The sequence below is a fragment of the Ostrinia nubilalis genome, chromosome 23, assembly GCF_963855985.1.
Source record: "Ostrinia nubilalis chromosome 23, ilOstNubi1.1, whole genome shotgun sequence".
Classification (NCBI taxonomy): domain Eukaryota; kingdom Metazoa; phylum Arthropoda; class Insecta; order Lepidoptera; family Crambidae; genus Ostrinia; species Ostrinia nubilalis.
Genome location: NC_087110.1, coordinates 12,706,909 through 12,729,961, shown reverse-complemented (window position 1 = coordinate 12,729,961; position 23,053 = coordinate 12,706,909). Strand labels below are relative to the sequence as shown.

The window sequence follows — 23,053 nt, the reverse complement described above, 5'->3', positions numbered from 1 at the left end:
TTATTGCTGACAAACTATTCACTAGATAAAGTTAACTAACTGATAAACTCTCAGCGACGTCACAACATTAAAATTAAACATTAACAATAAAATGCTGAGTAATATAACGACCGTTTATAAAACGTATTCAAATACACTTGACTTCCATTGAAAGCTAGCTACCGCTAATACATACATTGATTATTCGATAATTTATGGAGATCTACAGTTCAAAGTTATTGAAAACAACATCACAAATAACTAAAGCAGTCATCATGCAAAGATTGATGTCAATTTCTTAAAATTGAACCGACTACACGAGAATCAATGCATACGTTACACGTACATATTTATAATAAAAAATTGAGAATAATTTTAATAAACTTTTATCACTATCATATTATTATATTATATTACGTAGCTTATTGTCAAGCAAATCATAAATATAATTTTACATAATTTTATTAATTAATACTTACATCAAGCTTCTGAAAGTCTATTCCAGCTTTTAATTTAAACATTTAATGACATCCTCACAGGTAATATTTGATATAATTTGTACTTAAGTACTCAATCGTAATAGACTTTTAGAAACTTAAACGAATCAGATAACTACGAAAGTATCCACATCCAACTATCTACAATCTACTGTCTACAAACAAATGACCGTTTGAACGGATAATTCAACATTCAATTTACACTTGAAGTTATTTTATAGCTATATTATTAAACATTTTTAAGTATGATCAATTTTTTTATAATAATCACTTTATTAAAACCAAAGCATTCATTATAAAAATTGCTAGGCGCATTTAGTTTTCAATCATCCATTGTTTTAGAGTCCATCGTAGCCCCCAGCACTCCACTACTATAACAGTCAAACACTGCACAGTCCTTCCTTCACCAGGTAAGCATAGTCAATGCAATTAGTACCCTATTCGTCGGCGTTAGGGTCTGTATGGCGCGGCGTACGCGCGGGCGGCAGTCAGTAGCCGGGCGTGACGCCCATGAGCAGCGCCTGGTGGGAAGCATAGTCTGCTACGCGCTGCGCCACGCTACGCTTCGCGGTCAGACGCTCCGCCGCCTGGAACGTGTAGAAAAATACTTCAGCTATAATATAACGTCAATGTCAAATGTTGAAATTGAAAGTTATAAATATCGAACTGCCTTAGATGGGAATTAAACCTACGACCTTTCGCTTACCGAGAGACTGCTCTTCCCACTACTACTACTGCCACAGAATAATAATAAGTACTACGTACAGAAGTTTTACTTCGCGAAGGTATTTAAAAAAATGTATGCTCAATGTCATTAACAATATGGTGTAGTTTAGCCTGTCTCAAGAGTCAAGCACCATTTTGTTGACAAACGTCAGTGATCGGCACTGCGCCGAAGCTATAGGGCTGACTTCGGTAAAATGATGTGACGTGAGGTGCCAAACTGCGGAAAATGGCGGAGGAAATACATGATTTAGCATGAATTATCATGAATATTATTAACTACTTATTTACTTCTCAGTGTCTTGAGGCAACTTAAAAAGTACATTCTGTGTTTTTATTATTATTTAGACAGTTAAATACTGCACAGAATTTAGTACACCATTTTCTTTATTTTCTTCCATCATACACAAGAATACGCGTGCGTGAGTCAATGTTCGCTCGTATGTGAGGCCTTGTCGAATAGTATCCTGTAGGTGGGCCATCGTGCGTGTTTTGTTTTCGATGTAAACTCGCGGAGATGAACAGGCCTGCTACTGCTACTAACGCCCGTATTCACAAACATTACTATGAGGTCTCAGAATGCGCGTGGACGCACAGAGTCACACACGAACCAATCACAGAGCTCTATTCAACGCTGTGTGTTCGATTTGCTGCTTCGGATGAAGCCGTCAGTACAAGAGAGTAAAATACCCTAAATCTACCAATAGATAGCGCCGTGTGAAGTTAACTCGCGCAAGTGAAATATTTACAGCACTCTTTAATAATTTTCCGGTATTGTATAAAGTTGACTGCGAAAAATTATGTCGATGTTGACAAAGGTGGAGTTTTATTTACGCAAAGCAACCGAGTATTCATTCAACTGATGTGCGCACAAATGGTATTTTCAATCCATATGCACTTACTTCCAAATTCTAATATAATGTTGTGAAAATGTTTATTTAGCATACTAACAAATTTTATTTAAACTTGTGTGGCTCTTTATCTGTACCTTTATCTGTAACTCAAAGGTGACTGACTGACAGTGATTTATCAACGCACAGCCCAAACCACTGGACGGATCGGGCTGAAATTTGGCATGCAGGTAGATGTTAGAATGATGACGCATTCTGGGAGTGGGTAGTCAATACGAAAAAACGCTCAACGGTTGGAACGTGCAGGTGTCAAAATGTCCATACGGACTGGCTTAATACGGACTGGATTAATGGCCGGTTAGTGTGGCAAAAAGTATGTACGTCGAAATGAGCAAGGGTTAAAATGATCTGAAGTTAAAATGTCTTCGGGTTTATTCGAACAAGCGTCTTATTGTATAATAGCTAACGTGAACACGTGTTTAAATGCATCAAGGTAAAAATATCCAAAAAACTCTTTATTTACTGGACTATAAGAACATTGAACATTTTGACATTTAATTTTATTAATTTAATCATGAGCACAATATATCAGTTGATCATTTTATCTATCACACTTTTTGTTGTACTTGTATTTTGTGATGTGTACCATTTGTCACTAAACCATTGTAACCATGCTAATAATGTACATTTTGACACTGGGACTTTTTGACGTTCATACTTTTTGCCACACTAACAGCCGGTCCGTATGGACATTTTGACACCTGCACATTCCAACCGTTGAGCGTTTTTTCGCATTGACTACCCACTCCCAGAATGTTATGACGTAGGCATCCGCTAAGAAAGAATTTTACGAAATTCCACCCCTAAGGGGTAGAACGGGATCCACGCGTACGAAGTCGCAGGCGACCGCTAGTTTTAGATAAATGATCATTATGATCAGAGGTGCCAGTTGCCAAATTAAGCCCTATATCCGTACCTGCTGGAACTTGTGTTGGTTTCGTCTCGTGTAAGCTCGTGCATCCCGTAGCATGTCCTGTAAGCGGCCGTCATCGACCTCGTCCATGGCGCACGGGCTCATGAGCGGCGGGTTGAAGCGGAAGTAGTTGCCGCCCGGCAGCAGGTCGTTCAGTACTAGGTGCACACCTGGAATTATTAGAATTGTGTTTTATTTACTGTGGGAAAAGGTTCACAATCATTAGATCATTTTTTTTTCGTTCTGAGTCAGCGTCGAGCGCAGTACGATGATACGTCAGATACTGGCACGTAGGCCACACAAGCAAGGGATACCGTCGGTTTGATCGCGCTCGTCGTGATGGTTAAATCACGTCTCGTCACGCTCGTCTCTGATTCGGACATCGCTTTAAACTACTTTAAAGCTTTGTTTGCGCTAGTTAGTGATTAGTGAATCAAGTGGTAGTAACAAACAATTTTCGAATAAATTAGTAAATTGTTCAGTCGAGTCAATCCACTTTATTCTATTTCGACATGCGAGGAGCACCCCCCACTACGCGTCCCTGCTCACTCGCTCACCAGGTCTGAACCGAGCGGTTCATATTTTATAAAGACTACTCACCTGTAAACTGTACTCGATCAAATTGAGAATGGTTTGGTCAGCAGCGAGTAGTTTAGTATTTACTAAAGACGTTTTCACCATCAATCTCTAAAAGTGACCCCTATGGTAAAACATAACAGGAATTTTGTTTTCATGATGGTGAGATACAGGCCAAGAGCTTTCTCGTTATGGTGAATAAAAAAACACGGGCATTACTCTACCAGATTACTCGACTATAGTCTGGTCTGCGAGCACGTAGAATTTTGTCCAATGACCCCAAGCTACCCATCCTTATTGCTCGCTCGTAATTATATTGCTGTCGCGACTGTGCGATTGACACCCGCAGTGAGTGTGCGAGCAGAGCGGCTAAAGCTTTGCTGCTCTAAACAGCAAGATGGCGCGACTTAGATGAGAAGGGAGGAGGCTCACCCTCAGTGTCAGTAGCAGAATCCAGTATCTTGTTGAACTTGTCGCGCCAGCTGGTGGCCTGCGGCGCGGCCAGCAGCTGGTAGTCCACCGGCTTGTGCAGCGGGCGGACAGAACTCACCCTCAGTGTCGGTGGCAGAGTCCAGTATCTTGTTGAACTTGTCGCGCCAGCTGGTGGCCTGCGGCGCGGCCAGCAGCTGGTAGTCCACCGGCTTGTGCAGCGGGCGGACAGAACTCACCCTCAGTGTCGGTGGCAGAGTCCAGTATCTTGTTGAACTTGTCGCGCCAGCTGGTGGCCTGCGGCGCGGCCAGCAGCTGGTAGTCCACCGGCTTGTGCAGCGGGCGGACAGAACTCACCCTCAGTGTCGGTGGCAGAGTCCAGTATCTTGTTGAACTTGTCGCGCCAGCTGGTGGCCTGCGGCGCGGCCAGCAGCTGGTAGTCCACCGGCTTGTGCAGCGGGCGGACAGAACTCACCCTCAGTGTCGGTGGCAGAGTCCAGTATCTTGTTGAACTTGTCGCGCCAGCTGGTGGCCTGCGGCGCGGCCAGCAGCTGGTAGTCCACCGGCTTGTGCAGCGGGCGGACAGAACTCACCCTCAGTGTCGGTGGCAGAGTCCAGTATCTTGTTGAACTTGTCGCGCCAGCTGGTGGCCTGCGGCGCGGCCAGCAGCTGGTAGTCCACCGGCTTGTGCAGCGGGCGGACAGAACTCACCCTCAGTGTCGGTGGCAGAGTCCAGTATCTTGTTGAACTTGTCGCGCCAGCTGGTGGCCTGCGGCGCGGCCAGCAGCTGGTAGTCCACCGGCTTGTGCAGCGGGCGGACAGAACTCACCCTCAGTGTCGGTGGCAGAGTCCAGTATCTTGTTGAACTTGTCGCGCCAGCTGGTGGCCTGCGGCGCGGCCAGCAGCTGGTAGTCCACCGGCTTGTGCAGCGGGCGGACAGAACTCACCCTCAGTGTCGGTGGCAGAGTCCAGTATCTTGTTGAACTTGTCGCGCCAGCTGGTGGCCTGCGGCGCGGCCAGCAGCTGGTAGTCCACCGGCTTGTGCAGCGGGCGGACAGAACTCACCCTCAGTGTCGGTGGCAGAGTCCAGTATCTTGTTGAACTTGTCGCGCCAGCTGGTGGCCTGCGGCGCGGCCAGCAGCTGGTAGTCCACCGGCTTGTGCAGCGGGCGGACAGAACTCACCCTCAGTGTCGGTGGCAGAGTCCAGTATCTTGTTGAACTTGTCGCGCCAGCTGGTGGCCTGCGGCGCGGCCAGCAGCTGGTAGTCCACCGGCTTGTGCAGCGGGCGGACAGAACTCACCCTCAGTGTCGGTGGCAGAGTCCAGTATCTTGTTGAACTTGTCGCGCCAGCTGGTGGCCTGCGGCGCGGCCAGCAGCTGGTAGTCGACGGGCTTGTGCAGCGGGCGGACAGAACTCACCCTCAGTGTCGGTGGCAGAGTCCAGTATCTTGTTGAACTTGTCGCGCCAGCTGGTGGCCTGCGGCGCGGCCAGCAGCTGGTAGTCCACCGGCTTGTGCAGCGGGCGGACAGAACTCACCCTCAGTGTCGGTGGCAGAGTCCAGTATCTTGTTGAACTTGTCGCGCCAGCTGGTGGCCTGCGGCGCGGCCAGCAGCTGGTAGTCCACCGGCTTGTGCAGCGGGCGGACAGAACTCACCCTCAGTGTCGGTGGCAGAGTCCAGTATCTTGTTGAACTTGTCGCGCCAGCTGGTGGCCTGCGGCGCGGCCAGCAGCTGGTAGTCCACCGGCTTGTGCAGCGGGCGGACAGAACTCACCCTCAGTGTCGGTGGCAGAGTCCAGTATCTTGTTGAACTTGTCGCGCCAGCTGGTGGCCTGCGGCGCGGCCAGCAGCTGGTAGTCCACCGGCTTGTGCAGCGGGCGGACAGAACTCACCCTCAGTGTCGGTGGCAGAGTCCAGTATCTTGTTGAACTTGTCGCGCCAGCTGGTGGCCTGCGGCGCGGCCAGCAGCTGGTAGTCCACCGGCTTGTGCAGCGGGCGGACAGAACTCACCCTCAGTGTCGGTGGCAGAGTCCAGTATCTTGTTGAACTTGTCGCGCCAGCTGGTGGCCTGCGGCGCGGCCAGCAGCTGGTAGTCCACCGGCTTGTGCAGCGGGCGGACAGAACTCACCCTCAGTGTCGGTGGCAGAGTCCAGTATCTTGTTGAACTTGTCGCGCCAGCTGGTGGCCTGCGGCGCGGCCAGCAGCTGGTAGTCCACCGGCTTGTGCAGCGGGCGGACAGAACTCACCCTCAGTGTCGGTGGCAGAGTCCAGTATCTTGTTGAACTTGTCGCGCCAGCTGGTGGCCTGCGGCGCGGCCAGCAGCTGGTAGTCCACCGGCTTGTGCAGCGGGCGGACAGAACTCACCCTCAGTGTCGGTGGCAGAGTCCAGTATCTTGTTGAACTTGTCGCGCCAGCTGGTGGCCTGCGGCGCGGCCAGCAGCTGGTAGTCCACCGGCTTGTGCAGCGGGCGGACAGAACTCACCCTCAGTGTCGGTGGCAGAGTCCAGTATCTTGTTGAACTTGTCGCGCCAGCTGGTGGCCTGCGGCGCGGCCAGCAGCTGGTAGTCCACCGGCTTGTGCAGCGGGCGGACAGAACTCACCCTCAGTGTCGGTGGCAGAGTCCAGTATCTTGTTGAACTTGTCGCGCCAGCTGGTGGCCTGCGGCGCGGCCAGCAGCTGGTAGTCCACCGGCTTGTGCAGCGGGCGGACAGAACTCACCCTCAGTGTCGGTGGCAGAGTCCAGTATCTTGTTGAACTTGTCGCGCCAGCTGGTGGCCTGCGGCGCGGCCAGCAGCTGGTAGTCCACCGGCTTGTGCAGCGGGCGGACAGAACTCACCCTCAGTGTCGGTGGCAGAGTCCAGTATCTTGTTGAACTTGTCGCGCCAGCTGGTGGCCTGCGGCGCGGCCAGCAGCTGGTAGTCCACCGGCTTGTGCAGCGGGCGGACAGAACTCACCCTCAGTGTCGGTGGCAGAGTCCAGTATCTTGTTGAACTTGTCGCGCCAGCTGGTGGCCTGCGGCGCGGCCAGCAGCTGGTAGTCCACCGGCTTGTGCAGCGGGCGGACAGAACTCACCCTCAGTGTCGGTGGCAGAGTCCAGTATCTTGTTGAACTTGTCGCGCCAGCTGGTGGCCTGCGGCGCGGCCAGCAGCTGGTAGTCCACCGGCTTGTGCAGCGGGCGGACAGAACTCACCCTCAGTGTCGGTGGCAGAGTCCAGTATCTTGTTGAACTTGTCGCGCCAGCTGGTGGCCTGCGGCGCGGCCAGCAGCTGGTAGTCCACCGGCTTGTGCAGCGGGCGGACAGAACTCACCCTCAGTGTCGGTGGCAGAGTCCAGTATCTTGTTGAACTTGTCGCGCCAGCTGGTGGCCTGCGGCGCGGCCAGCAGCTGGTAGTCCACCGGCTTGTGCAGCGGGCGGACAGAACTCACCCTCAGTGTCGGTGGCAGAGTCCAGTATCTTGTTGAACTTGTCGCGCCAGCTGGTGGCCTGCGGCGCGGCCAGCAGCTGGTAGTCCACCGGCTTGTGCAGCGGGCGGACAGAACTCACCCTCAGTGTCGGTGGCAGAGTCCAGTATCTTGTTGAACTTGTCGCGCCAGCTGGTGGCCTGCGGCGCGGCCAGCAGCTGGTAGTCCACCGGCTTGTGCAGCGGGCGGACAGAACTCACCCTCAGTGTCGGTGGCAGAGTCCAGTATCTTGTTGAACTTGTCGCGCCAGCTGGTGGCCTGCGGCGCGGCCAGCAGCTGGTAGTCCACCGGCTTGTGCAGCGGGCGGACAGAACTCACCCTCAGTGTCGGTGGCAGAGTCCAGTATCTTGTTGAACTTGTCGCGCCAGCTGGTGGCCTGCGGCGCGGCCAGCAGCTGGTAGTCCACCGGCTTGTGCAGCGGGCGGACAGAACTCACCCTCAGTGTCGGTGGCAGAGTCCAGTATCTTGTTGAACTTGTCGCGCCAGCTGGTGGCCTGCGGCGCGGCCAGCAGCTGGTAGTCCACCGGCTTGTGCAGCGGGCGGACAGAACTCACCCTCAGTGTCGGTGGCAGAGTCCAGTATCTTGTTGAACTTGTCGCGCCAGCTGGTGGCCTGCGGCGCGGCCAGCAGCTGGTAGTCCACCGGCTTGTGCAGCGGGCGGACAGAACTCACCCTCAGTGTCGGTGGCAGAGTCCAGTATCTTGTTGAACTTGTCGCGCCAGCTGGTGGCCTGCGGCGCGGCCAGCAGCTGGTAGTCCACCGGCTTGTGCAGCGGGCGGACAGAACTCACCCTCAGTGTCGGTGGCAGAGTCCAGTATCTTGTTGAACTTGTCGCGCCAGCTGGTGGCCTGCGGCGCGGCCAGCAGCTGGTAGTCCACCGGCTTGTGCAGCGGGCGGACAGAACTCACCCTCAGTGTCGGTGGCAGAGTCCAGTATCTTGTTGAACTTGTCGCGCCAGCTGGTGGCCTGCGGCGCGGCCAGCAGCTGGTAGTCGACGGGCTTGTGCAGCGGGCGGACAGAACTCACCCTCAGTGTCGGTGGCAGAGTCCAGTATCTTGTTGAACTTGTCGCGCCAGCTGGTGGCCTGCGGCGCGGCCAGCAGCTGGTAGTCCACCGGCTTGTGCAGCGGGCGGACAGAACTCACCCTCAGTGTCGGTGGCAGAGTCCAGTATCTTGTTGAACTTGTCGCGCCAGCTGGTGGCCTGCGGCGCGGCCAGCAGCTGGTAGTCGACGGGCTTGTGCAGCGGGCGGCCGGTGCCGATGGACACGACGGTGGCGCGGCGCAGCGCGTCGGGCCCGAAGAGGAGCTTGGCCTCGTGCAGGCCCACGCCCGTCGGGTTGTTCACCATTATGCCGCCGTCCTGTGTTCAAGATGAAGAACACTTATAAAAACTCAATCATTTTTGCAGGTTTTTAAAAGGCACTTTTACACGTCATAGTATTAATCCTAGGTCTACTGAAGTAGTGGTAGGATTAATACTATGACGTGTAAAAGTCAATCTTAATCCTACCACTACTTCAGTAGGCCTAGGATATGCGACGCGATAAGCGGTTATCACACCATTTTATCGATTTCGCCCATACGTTTTGACGTCGATAAAAACATATCACAACGCGCATTCTAGCCCGGCAGGACAACAAATGGGCCTGTGTTAAGAAAAAGCAGCACAAGAAACTTAGTTATCGACCCGGAAACGGACCGTGACCGTTTCATCTCGAGGTGGTCAGTATTCTTAGTATAAAACTCCGTCCTGCGACGCCCGCTTATCGCACTGTAACGTAAACGCCTCGCTACGCTTTTGATATCGCGCGAAAAGCGATCTCTTTCTAGGTTGATAAGTGTGCTATGACCTTTATACTATGCCACTTTGCATACCGATTCTTATGATACACCATACAAGAATGCTTGGTAAATTTAGAGACCACTCCCAAATCAATAATTTACCTACTACTAATATTTCTTTTTATTTGACCCGGCAGACAACGGTGACCAAGTTTGTTGCGGCGTTTCTTCTCAGTACTCGCCAAACGTTGGTTTCGAGGCGCCGGTAGAGTAAAAAGATTACGAGACATGTAAAAGCTCCTCAAGAGTAAAACTTTTTTTTTCATCATCGTCATCGTTTCAGTCACAGGACGCCCACTGCCAAACATTAGGCTTCCCCCGATGACTTCTACATCGCCCGATTTCGATTGGCACCGGCCTGCATCCAGCGCCTTATCCTGCTACCTTTATGAGGTTGTCGGTCCACCTTGTCAGATCTTGTGGGTGGAGTCTATGCAAATAAATAAATGTTGCCTCGCCTGACCTGGTGCAGCAGTCCATCGAGTCGGAACTCGTCGAAGTACGTGGGCGCGGCGGCGGACGCGCGGACCGCGTGCCAGAGCCGCGCGCGCGCCGTGCCCGGGAACACGGAACGCACGCGGAACCCGCACTCGTAGGAACGGAACAGGAACGGAGACAGCCGCGCGCCCGAGTTCACCACGCACGATACTAACGCCATCTAGAAACATAAGACCGCCATTAGCACACTCAATCTCTCTTTCACTCCAAGAAAGAACACATTAGTTAAAGCAGTGTTTTTCAACCTGTGGGTCGCGACCCCCTGGGGGGTCGCCAAGCCTCTGTAGGGGGGTCGCGAGAGGTCGTAAAAACTACCTCAGTAAAAGAATCAGTACAGTTATAATGATAGATTTATCCGAAATCGAATTATCCAAATGCATAAATGTTGTATTGATTGAAATATTCGGTGCCTACAACATCTTTGTAACATTATAAAATGCATGAAAAATAAAGCGAGCGGTCGGGGGGTCGCGAAATATTTTTTCATACCGGGGGGGTCGCGTCATGAAAAAGGTTGAAAAACACTGAGTTAAAGTACTGCCAACTGGCAGCGATACAAAAGGTCGGTACGACTTTCGAGTATGTATGACAATATATTCTGTCTCTTCCCATTTTGTGTATTTGTCGTAATGTCTCGTTCTCCCGCCAAAATATTTCAAAGTCAGACGGGTTCACCCATGACATTAGGTTTGTTTACATTTGGTACCGCTTCTCGTTGGCCGTACATTAGAAGGATATGGTATGGCCTACTCTCTCCAACCTGCGGCCTATCTGGCCTCATATTCGCATATTTGAACCTTAATCGCTTTAGAATAGTTATCTACGGGATTCCTATGATTGTACTTTTCGATATTGTCTGCGATGTTTCAGCACTGTTGTAGGCGTCATAATAGCCACGATAGCCGAGCGGTGAAGGGGTCGGACTGGCCGACTCGTGATCCAGGGAACGCGGGTTCGGTCCCCGCCGCTGCTCGACTATAATTGTGGTGAGCTCAATCGTGACACAAGCATATTTTTGCTTAATGGACAATTTGACACCATTCTCCAATAATTCGAAATCACAACTTGTCTAATAAGACACTTCATTCTGGTCTTAAAAACTTAATTAATTTTAAATTACATGTAAATTACGATTTTTGGTCACATTGTAATTGAAAAAAGTAGTTTATTTGAGTTGACAAAATAGTGACGTCGCTTGCTTGTAGTGCCATACAAAATCTATGGGAGAGTTTCGTTTCGAGTTTTAAAAATTACGTCAATTGATTGGTGGTGTCAACATGTCTAATCTGTGACAAACTAAATTTCACGCGGGTGAAGCCGCGGGCAAAAGATAGTTAAATCATATGCAAACGTCATTCCGTATGCCAGAGGCTAACGTCAATAACCCAAACAAAGCAGACAGGTGTTTTCTATTAATAAACGTGCATCAATTATGACGCGCTATTACCACCTAGTGCCAAATAAATGCACGAACATTACTCTGATCGAACCACAATCGTCACGGAAGCGTCTAATACATATTTTCTTCGAAGTAGACAGTTGTAAATACATTCATTCCTCTTGTAATTTATTCTGTACGATTCGCAATTAGATTATTTTCCTGCTAGAGATCAATAAAGTTATGCAACGCCTATTAGTTGCTTGTCATGTCTACGTCATCTAGATACCAGATGGCAATTCGTTGGCAAGTAGATACTGTTTAAAATTAAAATAATCTTTCGTATTTCTTCCAAGAAAACAGGGGTTTTTTGAAACACTCAATAAAGTTAAAAAATGTTTCCCATTTCAATATTTTTGAAAATAACTACACCAAAGACTAGTGTTGTAATAAATAGCTCAAAGAAATACAGTTTGAAGCAAATGACTGACAGTTTTCGATCAAAAAAGTCGGAGGCAAAATGATCAGACATCAGATCATCATTATCATTTCAGCTACAGGACAGGAATATAGGCCTCCCCCAATGATTTCCATATCGCCCAGCGCCTTCCTACTACCTTTACGAGGTCGTCGATCCACCTTGTGGGGGTCACCAGTTCGGGGTCAGATAATCATGCTCATGTAGATATAAATAGGGTCCATAACGATTGTCGGCCGCATGCAGCAGGAGTGCGTCCACACTCCACAGGCCGCGGTGTCGTAGTACGAGTGCGTCCACACTCGGGTACCTTGGGCGAGTTGTGGCGGTTGCACTGCGTGAGCGTGCAGTCGCCGAGGTTGTCGCGCAGCAGCCGCTCCCAGGCCGCGGTGTCGTAGTACGAGTGCGTCCACACTCGGGTACCTTGGGCGAGTTGTGGCGGTTGCACTGCGTGAGCGTGCAGTCGCCGAGGTTGTCGCGCAGCAGCCGCTCCCAGGCCGCGGTGTCGTAGTACGAGTGCGTCCACACTCGGGTACCTTGGGCGAGTTGTGGCGGTTGCACTGCGTGAGCGTGCAGTCGCCGAGGTTGTCGCGCAGCAGCCGCTCCCAGGCCGCGGTGTCGTAGTACGAGTGCGTCCACACTCGGGTACCTTGGGCGAGTTGTGGCGGTTGCACTGCGTGAGCGTGCAGTCGCCGAGGTTGTCGCGCAGCAGCCGCTCCCAGGCCGCGGTGTCGTAGTACGAGTGCGTCCACACTCGGGTACCTTGGGCGAGTTGTGGCGGTTGCACTGCGTGAGCGTGCAGTCGCCGAGGTTGTCGCGCAGCAGCCGCTCCCAGGCCGCGGTGTCGTAGTACGAGTGCGTCCACACTCGGGTACCTTGGGCGAGTTGTGGCGGTTGCACTGCGTGAGCGTGCAGTCGCCGAGGTTGTCGCGCAGCAGCCGCTCCCAGGCCGCGGTGTCGTAGTACGAGTGCGTCCACACTCGGGTACCTTGGGCGAGTTGTGGCGGTTGCACTGCGTGAGCGTGCAGTCGCCGAGGTTGTCGCGCAGCAGCCGCTCCCAGGCCGCGGTGTCGTAGTACGAGTGCGTCCACACTCGGGTACCTTGGGCGAGTTGTGGCGGTTGCACTGCGTGAGCGTGCAGTCGCCGAGGTTGTCGCGCAGCAGCCGCTCCCAGGCCGCGGTGTCGTAGTACGAGTGCGTCCACACTCGGGTACCTTGGGCGAGTTGTGGCGGTTGCACTGCGTGAGCGTGCAGTCGCCGAGGTTGTCGCGCAGCAGCCGCTCCCAGGCCGCGGTGTCGTAGTACGAGTGCGTCCACACTCGGGTACCTTGGGCGAGTTGTGGCGGTTGCACTGCGTGAGCGTGCAGTCGCCGAGGTTGTCGCGCAGCAGCCGCTCCCAGGCCGCGGTGTCGTAGTACGAGTGCGTCCACACTCGGGTACCTTGGGCGAGTTGTGGCGGTTGCACTGCGTGAGCGTGCAGTCGCCGAGGTTGTCGCGCAGCAGCCGCTCCCAGGCCGCGGTGTCGTAGTACGAGTGCGTCCACACTCGGGTACCTTGGGCGAGTTGTGGCGGTTGCACTGCGTGAGCGTGCAGTCGCCGAGGTTGTCGCGCAGCAGCCGCTCCCAGGCCGCGGTGTCGTAGTACGAGTGCGTCCACACTCGGGTACCTTGGGCGAGTTGTGGCGGTTGCACTGCGTGAGCGTGCAGTCGCCGAGGTTGTCGCGCAGCAGCCGCTCCCAGGCCGCGGTGTCGTAGTACGAGTGCGTCCACACTCGGGTACCTTGGGCGAGTTGTGGCGGTTGCACTGCGTGAGCGTGCAGTCGCCGAGGTTGTCGCGCAGCAGCCGCTCCCAGGCCGCGGTGTCGTAGTACGAGTGCGTCCACACTCGGGTACCTTGGGCGAGTTGTGGCGGTTGCACTGCGTGAGCGTGCAGTCGCCGAGGTTGTCGCGCAGCAGCCGCTCCCAGGCCGCGGTGTCGTAGTACGAGTGCGTCCACACGAGGCGCGAGGTGCCGCCGATGAGCGACGTGTTCCCGAACATCTGCTTCGACAGCGTCAGGTACATCTCGTTGGCTGTGTCCAATGTTCCCACACCCCCTCCTGACAACAAATAGCTTTGATATAACTTATTTGTTTGGACTTTTTATTTTCCCCTATGACGTCTGGCAGATCGAGATATCGTAGATGATAACAAGCAAAACAAATGATGTTATCTTTCTTGTTTTACAAACGTTATACAACGGCATGTAAAGGTATTAAAAGTACAAATAAATATGAATTATTTTCCTGCATATTAAGTTTTATCAAATAAGCAATCAAAGTCAAGACAAATAGAGGCTATTATGTCCCTAGCAGATAACAGGTCACATTATTACGTTACAAACAGCCATGTCATATGGTTTTTGTCACTGTTTGACGTCACAAAGAGATCTACCCCAGGCTCATAGCTTAGCTTTCTACGTAACATTGATCCTTCGAGGCGGATTACGTATTGATCCTTCGAGCCGGATTACGTATTGATCCTTCGAGACGGATTACGTATTGATCCTTCGAGGCGGATTACGTATTGATCCTTCGAGGCGGATTACGTATTGATCCTTCGAGGCGGATTACGTATTGGTCCTTCGAGGCGGATTACGTATTGGTCCTTCGAGGCGGATTACGTGTTGGTCCTTCGAGCCGGACACGTGATGACGCGACTCACCGATGACGGCGGCGATGATGGCGCCGGTGCTGACGCCGACGATGTAGTCGAAGAGCTGGTGCACCTTGCGGCCGGCGAGGCGCTCGAGCGTGCGCAGCAGCTCGATGGCGATGATGATGATGGTGATGACGCGACTCACCGATGACGGCGGCGATGATGGCGCCGGTGCTGACGCCGACGATGTAGTCGAAGAGCTGGTGCACCTTGCGGCCGGCGAGGCGCTCGAGCGTGCGCAGCAGCTCGATGGCGATGATGATGATGGTGATGACGCGACTCACCGATGACGGCGGCGATGATGGCGCCGGTGCTGACGCCGACGATGTAGTCGAAGAGCTGGTGCACCTTGCGGCCGGCGAGGCGCTCGAGCGTGCGCAGCAGCTCGATGGCGATGATGATGATGGTGATGACGCGACTCACCGATGACGGCGGCGATGATGGCGCCGGTGCTGACGCCGACGATGTAGTCGAAGAGCTGGTGCACCTTGCGGCCGGCGAGGCGCTCGAGCGTGCGCAGCAGCTCGATGGCGATGATGATGATGGTGATGACGCGACTCACCGATGACGGCGGCGATGATGGCGCCGGTGCTGACGCCGACGATGTAGTCGAAGAGCTGGTGCACCTTGCGGCCGGCGAGGCGCTCGAGCGTGCGCAGCAGCTCGATGGCGATGATGATGATGGTGATGACGCGACTCACCGATGACGGCGGCGATGATGGCGCCGGTGCTGACGCCGACGATGTAGTCGAAGAGCTGGTGCACCTTGCGGCCGGCGAGGCGCTCGAGCGTGCGCAGCAGCTCGATGGCGATGATGATGATGGTGATGACGCGACTCACCGATGACGGCGGCGATGATGGCGCCGGTGCTGACGCCGACGATGTAGTCGAAGAGCTGGTGCACCTTGCGGCCGGCGAGGCGCTCGAGCGTGCGCAGCAGCTCGATGGCGATGATGATGATGGTGATGACGCGACTCACCGATGACGGCGGCGATGATGGCGCCGGTGCTGACGCCGACGATGTAGTCGAAGAGCTGGTGCACCTTGCGGCCGGCGAGGCGCTCGAGCGTGCGCAGCAGCTCGATGGCGATGATGATGATGGTGATGACGCGACTCACCGATGACGGCGGCGATGATGGCGCCGGTGCTGACGCCGACGATGTAGTCGAAGAGCTGGTGCACCTTGCGGCCGGCGAGGCGCTCGAGCGTGCGCAGCAGCTCGATGGCGATGATGATGATGGTGATGACGCGACTCACCGATGACGGCGGCGATGATGGCGCCGGTGCTGACGCCGACGATGTAGTCGAAGAGCTGGTGCACCTTGCGGCCGGCGAGGCGCTCGAGCGTGCGCAGCAGCTCGATGGCGATGATGATGATGGTGATGACGCGACTCACCGATGACGGCGGCGATGATGGCGCCGGTGCTGACGCCGACGATGTAGTCGAAGAGCTGGTGCACCTTGCGGCCGGCGAGGCGCTCGAGCGTGCGCAGCAGCTCGATGGCGATGATGATGATGGTGATGACGCGACTCACCGATGACGGCGGCGATGATGGCGCCGGTGCTGACGCCGACGATGTAGTCGAAGAGCTGGTGCACCTTGCGGCCGGCGAGGCGCTCGAGCGTGCGCAGCAGCTCGATGGCGATGATGCCGCGGATGCCGCCGCCGTCCAGCGCCAGCACGCGCGGCCCGCGCCCGCCCGGCGCGCCCGAGTAGCCCACCAGCGCCAGCGCCTGTTCACACCCCACCGTTAACTTAATAGAGCGACTACCACGAGCTGTTGGACTTCTACATGATCATGGACATGATCCTATTTTAATATTGTCACCCTGTATTACTGTGTTTTTGGCAAATAAACGTTTTGAATTTGAATTTCTTGGCGGGAATGTGAAGCGTCATGTTAGCAGTTTTGTTTTGTTTTCTAAAATTCGTGTTTAGACGACTAATAATGGTGGATTATTAACTATTAAGTGTCCGTGGACGTGCATGAGTGTGGGCAAATAAATAATAATAAATAGTTTATTCATTAAAATAAGAGCATTATAAGAACTTATTATGCTAGAGTTTACAGAATACAGAATAAATGAAACAAGACAGTGCAACGTAATTCTTAGGATTCTCTCAAGTAGTCCTTATGAACTTTACTGAGACTCAAAGGGTGGGAAGGGGTCATCTATCAACCTTCATTATATCATTTATTTAACCCAAGTCCCATCCCACTTGGTCCCATTTTATATCTCGTCTCACTTGAAAATAGAACAATTAATCAGAATTCAAATTTTCAGCGTGCCACAAAGTGCCTCTCTGAACTTTCAAATAGTTGCAAAAAACGGTTCTGTTTGACGTGACGGCGACGGCACCACGCATCTCTTTTTATCATAGAGTGTGGCTGCTAGTGGCATCTCGCTCGCTCAGTTCTTTGTTGCTTTATTTCGCTAGGTATCCCACATTATGCATCTCACACACAATACTGTACTCCTTGCTGACAACTAATGGTTACGTCCCACGGTTATTTGTACCACGAGATGCAAGACTATCAAACATTTCTACCCAATGTTACCCATCATGATTATCATCCCAACAATTTTGAAAAATCTTGTCGCTAAAGAAAGAAAAGCCTATGTACTTTTGTTGCAAAAATAAATATCTAAGAAAGTGAAGAAAAGAAATGGAAAACGTTAAGTAAAAAATTGATTGATTATCGAAAAATAAGATACTAGATAAGACTTTTTGTGACACAAATTGAATGATGCGAGAGGAACATTTTCTGTGACAAACTTGATCGCTAATCTCTATCACGCCGAACCCACGCGAGGAGGTTTATTTTTATTTATAGTTACTATCTGAAATAAATCACACAATATGAGAATGTTTAACGTGTTACTCACCTCGTTAACCATTCCATCGATTTCTTTGGTGGCAGGCGTGTCATCGTTCAGTTTTGACCGAACTCGCAGAAGTGCTCTTACTGCGCCTTCCTGTCAACAACCAAAAACCAATCATAAGGTTATCATGTGTTTTTTCGGGAGGTACGACGGCATTTACATGCGTATACTATTAAGGGTGGATTCGACCAAACAAGAGTAAATATTAATCTCAGAATAAATGTGCCAGTTATACCAGGAGTTGGTGACCACGGGCTGGAAGACGTAGCGTGGGCAGACCTCCTACTAGGTGGACCGATGATCTGGTAAAGGTCGTGGGAAGAGCCTGGATGCGGGTAGCGCAGGACCGTTCATTATGGAAAACCTTGGGAGGCCTTTGTTCAGCAGTGGACGTCATTTGGCTGAAACGAACGAACCAGGAGTTATTCTCGGATAAAAGTTTGGTCGAATCGGGCTTATACGGTCGGCCGTTTGGTGGAGTGGTTCAGAGCGGACTACTATGCCGAGAGGTCCCGGGTTCGATTCCCGGCCGGGCAGAAATTGAAATGATGAATTTTAATTTCTGTGACGGGTCTGGGTGTTACTATGTATAATATGTATGTATTTAAAAAAAAAAGTATATAAGTAGTATATCCGTTTAGCTAGCACCCATAACACAAGCATAAAGTTGCTTACTTTGGGGCTAGCTGGCGCTGTGTGAAATTGTCCAAAGATTTATTTATTTATACCTTGATCGCGTAGTCCCGTGCCTCTGGGTACTGGTGCAGGTGGTCGATGAAGTGCTCGGCGCGCTTGCGGCGGCACTCGGCCGTCTCCGCCGTCACCAGCGCCGAGATCACGTACGCCGTGCGCGAGTGGATCGACGTCTGCAACAACAGTTGCGACTCAAGATGTAATATCCTTTTAATCTTCCAAACTTGTAAGGGACCCCCATATACTAGCGTCTTTCGAACGCGTTGTCGTCTTGCCCAGCGGCTTTTTGGGACAAGTAATAAAAAAAAAATAACAAAATAGTTTATTCATTAAAAATAAGACCATTACAAGAACTTATTATGCTAGAGTTTACATATACGGTTCATAGTCTTTTGTAGCCTGAGCTAGGTTAAAAACCTGTGTTTCATGCGAAAAAAGCTCACACGTTAAATAGAAATTAAATAAATTAACAATTAGCTTTATTAAATACAATTATTAAGAATAGGTACTTAGGTTACATAGGTACTACAAGTAGCTCCTCAGTTGAATCATATGTCAAACATTGAAGGTACTTAAATATGACTATTTTACAGTTATATAAATTTAGAGTATATATGTTAAGTAACAACGCTGCGCAGGCGCTGGCGAGACAACGACGTTCGAAAGATGCTAGTGTGAGAGAGGCTTTGCTTAGGCCCTTTCTACGAGTTTGGGAAAGCCCGCTAAATCATAGATCCCATAATTTAATGAACCACTCGCGTGAGATAAGAACTAGCCCGGCGGCGATGCAGAGAAACCTAATCCTAAATTCTTTAGAAATTTCCATCGATGTAAACAAACACTTGTGCACACAATTACACTATAATACTCACGTTTTCTTAATATCATACACATTATTTCACAAGCTCATGAAACCAACTTTATTCTCATGATGAAACAAATATTAAATCTAACATTGAAAACAAAATATTTTAACAAAATATTTGGATGGTGAAAATTTGTGCTACATGTTAAAATGTCAAATCGACATTTGGCGTTTAAATTTAGGTCCTATCTCTGGAAAATCTGTAAGTCATAGACAATATTCATAGATAATAATCTGTAAATTTAATCGATTTTATTTCAAGTATTCAATTATTTCAATTACCAATTATAGCCCGACCAGGAACATAAAAACCCTCGCCATGTTGCGGAAAACTAATGGTACTAATTTCTTTTAATGGCAACAGTAACTGAAAACTTCATAGACATTGTCATCTTGCATGTCAGTCTATTGCTGTCAAAGTGTAAACAAACTTTATTTTAAATGTGCGCAATTGATTTTGTGAATTAAATTGCTAAAATATTTTTATAGTCCTGAAAGAAAAGTGGTTCACAATGTGTTAAAGTATTGGTCGAAGAGAAATACTAAGGGTTCGGACAATATTTTCATTGAATAATGTTTCCGGCAAAGGTTGTCAAATTGACTGACATGTTTATCGTATAGTACAGTCCACTATGAAAATTAGCTGTGGTTTGTTTCAACTACCTATTTTAAAGTTTTTTGTCACTTTCTAAGTGTTGAATTTTATGGAATTGGGAAAGAAGTACCGAGTTTGAAGCGTTCATGAGCAGACAATGCAGTTGAATATTCAAGTTCTGAATTTGATTATTGATGAATAATAAAATAAATCCTACTAGCTCGATTGATGGTTTCATTTAATTTATTTAAACTAGGTTACCTATAATAATATTTTTTCGTTAATTTATGAAAATATCAAATTAGCCCGTAATCCTGAATCCTGATACATAAAGTTAGCCTATTAATTTAACACAGGTACGACTGTACTCAGTGTTGCACTATCAAATGCAATTGACGCGCCTCTATGCCAGGGTTTTTATGTTCCTGGTCAGGCTATACTTTAATAATATTAATTTAAAATAAAATATAAACGAGGTTATTATTCAACAATGTATTTTTTCTTCATTAAATGCAACAACACACTTTGTTATGAAGTCTTTGAATTCAGCTTTATTATACAGACGAGTGTCACATAAAAAAGGCCTTTCGACCACTTTTCGACTGGTTTACGATTTTATTGTGCACTTTGTCTAGACCCACAGTATAATTTAAATTATATTTCCTAAACAAATAAAAAAGGGAAAATAAAATTTTCTTTGATTAAGAAGATCCTATTTTGACGATCACAACATGAACTGATCTCAACATCAATCAGAAGAGGGATTGATCTTAATAATTATACAAACGATCTTTGAGAACTTTACGAATAATCGTCTGTTGCAGTCCGCGAAATGACATTTACAGAATTGCGATTAACGAGAGATTTTGTCGCATCACTAGTAGATCAACTGACATAGATTAAAAATTCGTCAATGTCAGTTGGCCATATTTGTTTACATTTAGGGAAATTTCTAAAGAACTAAGGTATATAGCAATATGTGCAAGTTGAATGATAGTCCCGCAAATAATTCGACTGTCTGTTAGCCCAATAGGACAAAAACTTACTCATTTCGAGATGAGAAATCTCAAGACAGCATTCTTGTTTTTTTTTTCAATCAAACTTTCTCTGCCTTTTCAGCGCATTTCTTAGGCCTCAGCCTCGAACTTAGCGGGCAGCGGGGCGGGAGCGGCGGCGGCGCGGGAGCGGGGCGGGCAACGCAGACCCGTTCTCGAAACAAGCGGGCAGCTCGCGCGGCGCTTTAGCGGCCAAATGTTGTGTTCGGGGTTATGTTGTCGAGATATTTGTTTTTATTCGCAAACGAAATGTCTGAACAACGGCGACAATTTTATTTCGATTCAAATTTATTCCTAACGCTCGATTTATTGTAAGCAAAAGAAGGAGTGCGCTGCCCGCTCGTTGCCCGCTCCCTCGCCGCTGCCCGCTCGTTGCCCGCTCCGGCGCCGCTACCGCGCCGCTGTTTTCGAGAACCGGTCTATTTGATTTTACGCATAAGATCCTGCCGCTCCCGCGCCGCCGCCGCTCCCTCCCCGCTGCCCGCTAAGTTCGAGGCTGAGGCCTTATTGGTTATGCGCTCTGCCTTTTCAGCGTATTTTTTATTGGTTATTACGAACATTCTAATATAACACTAGGGTAGTTTAACGAATCTGTTTGTGTACTACAGTAAGAAATAAATATGTCAGGCTTTAAATTAATGTAATAGTCTTAAATTAAATCAGATTGTGGATGGTAGAGGCGTCAAGGTTGCGCGTTAGAATAATAACCAGTGCGTGTGTGAGCGCCGCGTTTTTTTGCGCTGGATTTTATTATCAACTGCGTTTCGAGGTCAAGTGAGTTATCATGTTTGTAAATATTCAACATTATGTTTAGGTATTAAAATATCTAACACATAATGTGTAACTGATAACAGTCAGATGTAAATAAGAAAAATAAGTTACATAAAAATTTCTACTTTCGAATTTCTTTTCTCAGCAAGTTATTTTCATTTAACTAAAATATTATGATGTAACTTTGTACCTATTTTAATGCTAGAAGTGTAGTTGCAAATAAATTTTGATATTTTTGTAACATTTAATATTTATCTCTTTATGGAATCTATATTTGATTTATGGAATCTATATTTGAATATTTAAATAATAGATTTTGGTGAGGGCCAGAAAATTAGAGAGCCTAGGACCCTGTGCCATTAAAATATCATTCCACAGCTCTGCATCATTGGGTTTCAATCTTATGAACATCACAAACTGCTTATTAAAAATACATCATACTAATTATAGTAAACTTGAATGAATGAATGCAATAACTAAAATAAATTATCATACAACCTCTGTATGTTACACTAAAAATTATTGAGTATTGAATAACTTATTAATACATTCATTTCAATAAAGATTTACTGATAGTTTATCACATTAGCTGTTTTGTTTGTTCCAAGTAATGTAATGTCAGTGATCCGTTGCATAACACTTTCTCTGAAGCGTGATACGAGAGTGACTCCGAGATGCGAGCATTTATTGACGTAGATAGCATGATAAAGAAAGCCATATCTTTCAAAACATACACATATCATTCCATATTATTGACATTATCAGCATATTATAATAAGTTTATCTAATCCATATGACCTACTAAAGACAAATCCTAACAATTTTTTTCAGTTATGTCCAGGTGAAGGCATTCTTTCTTTTTTGACCATTCCAATATTTTTAATTATGCATAAATACTTCAAATTAATTGTGTCTTCATATAGAAACTTTAAAAATACTAAAAATACATCAAGTTAATTGATTAATTATTAATGAAATGTGATATGACATTAAAATTTAAAATAATGTTTTAGTCGAATAACAACATTAAAAAACAATAATTTGGAAAAAGGCATACCTTGGTGACAATAGGTTTGTTGTTTTTCCAACTGGAATCTGAAATTTTTCCAAAATGCAGATCTTTTTTCAGCTTCAGCCCTTGCAGGAACCCCTCGAAGGTGATCTCCTTGGCCTCCGAGCCCACCGTCAGCGCCTCCTGAGATACTTTCTGATCAGCCTTTTCACTCTTCTCATTATTGGCAAGTTTGGTTTCCGTACCTTCAACCGTAGTGGCGTTTGCTACATGTTTTGTCGTGGTCTGTTCGGTCTCTTTCAGTTTAGCAGACACAACATTTTCAATTTTCTTTATTAATTCTGCAAAACAAAATTAAGCAATGATACACAGAAAAATTAGAATTAAAAAGAAACCATCCCTCTAGTTCAGTAAATGGTTGTTCTATTTATGCTTGGATGTGGATTTTAATTCAATTACTAACATCAAAATGCATCGCACTTACGATCCCATTGCTCGGGTGTAGCAGGCTTGATTTTCTGAACCAACTTTTCAACTTCAGCATTCAAGTTTGTCAGGGAGAGGTAGTGCCGTATGACCCGCCACTGGCTCCCGAGCGAAGACATCTTCGGCTAGTTTATTGACGACTCTTCTAGATCTCTCTAGCACTCATACGATGGACTTAAAATAAGTTCAATACTGCCTGTGTTAGTAAACAACACAGAAAACCGTGGGTACAACACTGCACGCTTATAACAGGTAAAGATTAATCTGAATACTTGCGATATCACTAGCACCACCACAAAACACAGTCA

At 48.6% G+C, this 23,053-nt stretch overlaps 1 protein-coding gene across 1 annotated transcript; it reads right to left on the bottom strand.

Moving 5' to 3' along the window:
• Window positions 1-383: 383 nt before the first annotated feature.
• LOC135083291 (calcium-independent phospholipase A2-gamma-like) lies at window positions 384-22,872 on the bottom strand. Its single transcript, XM_063978033.1, has 10 exons — window positions 22,744-22,872; window positions 22,305-22,600; window positions 17,997-18,134; window positions 17,272-17,361; window positions 15,918-16,116; window positions 13,579-13,784; window positions 9,796-9,990; window positions 8,634-8,850; window positions 3,027-3,193; window positions 384-1,063 (listed from the first exon to the last, which is right to left on the bottom strand). Exons 1-10 carry the CDS (start codon window positions 22,862-22,864, stop codon window positions 965-967), a joined length of 1,728 nt encoding a protein of 575 aa, XP_063834103.1. The 5' UTR covers window positions 22,865-22,872; the 3' UTR covers window positions 384-964.
• Window positions 22,873-23,053: the final 181 nt, after the last annotated feature.

What these genes read in the sequence shown, in the direction of transcription:
- LOC135083291 (XM_063978033.1), bottom strand. Translation starts at nt 22,864, where the DNA reads ATGTCTTCGCTCGGGAGCCAGTGGCGGGTCATACGGCACTACCTCTCC. An exon ending in TCGATGGACTGCTGCACCAG is followed by an intron (nt 8,851 to 9,795) that starts GTCAGGCGAGGC and finishes TCTTGAACACAG; the next exon opens with GACGGCGGCATAATGGTGAA. An exon ending in ACCAACACAAGTTCCAGCAG is followed by an intron (nt 1,064 to 3,026) that starts GTACGGATATAG and finishes TACACGTTCCAG; the next exon opens with GCGGCGGAGCGTCTGACCGC.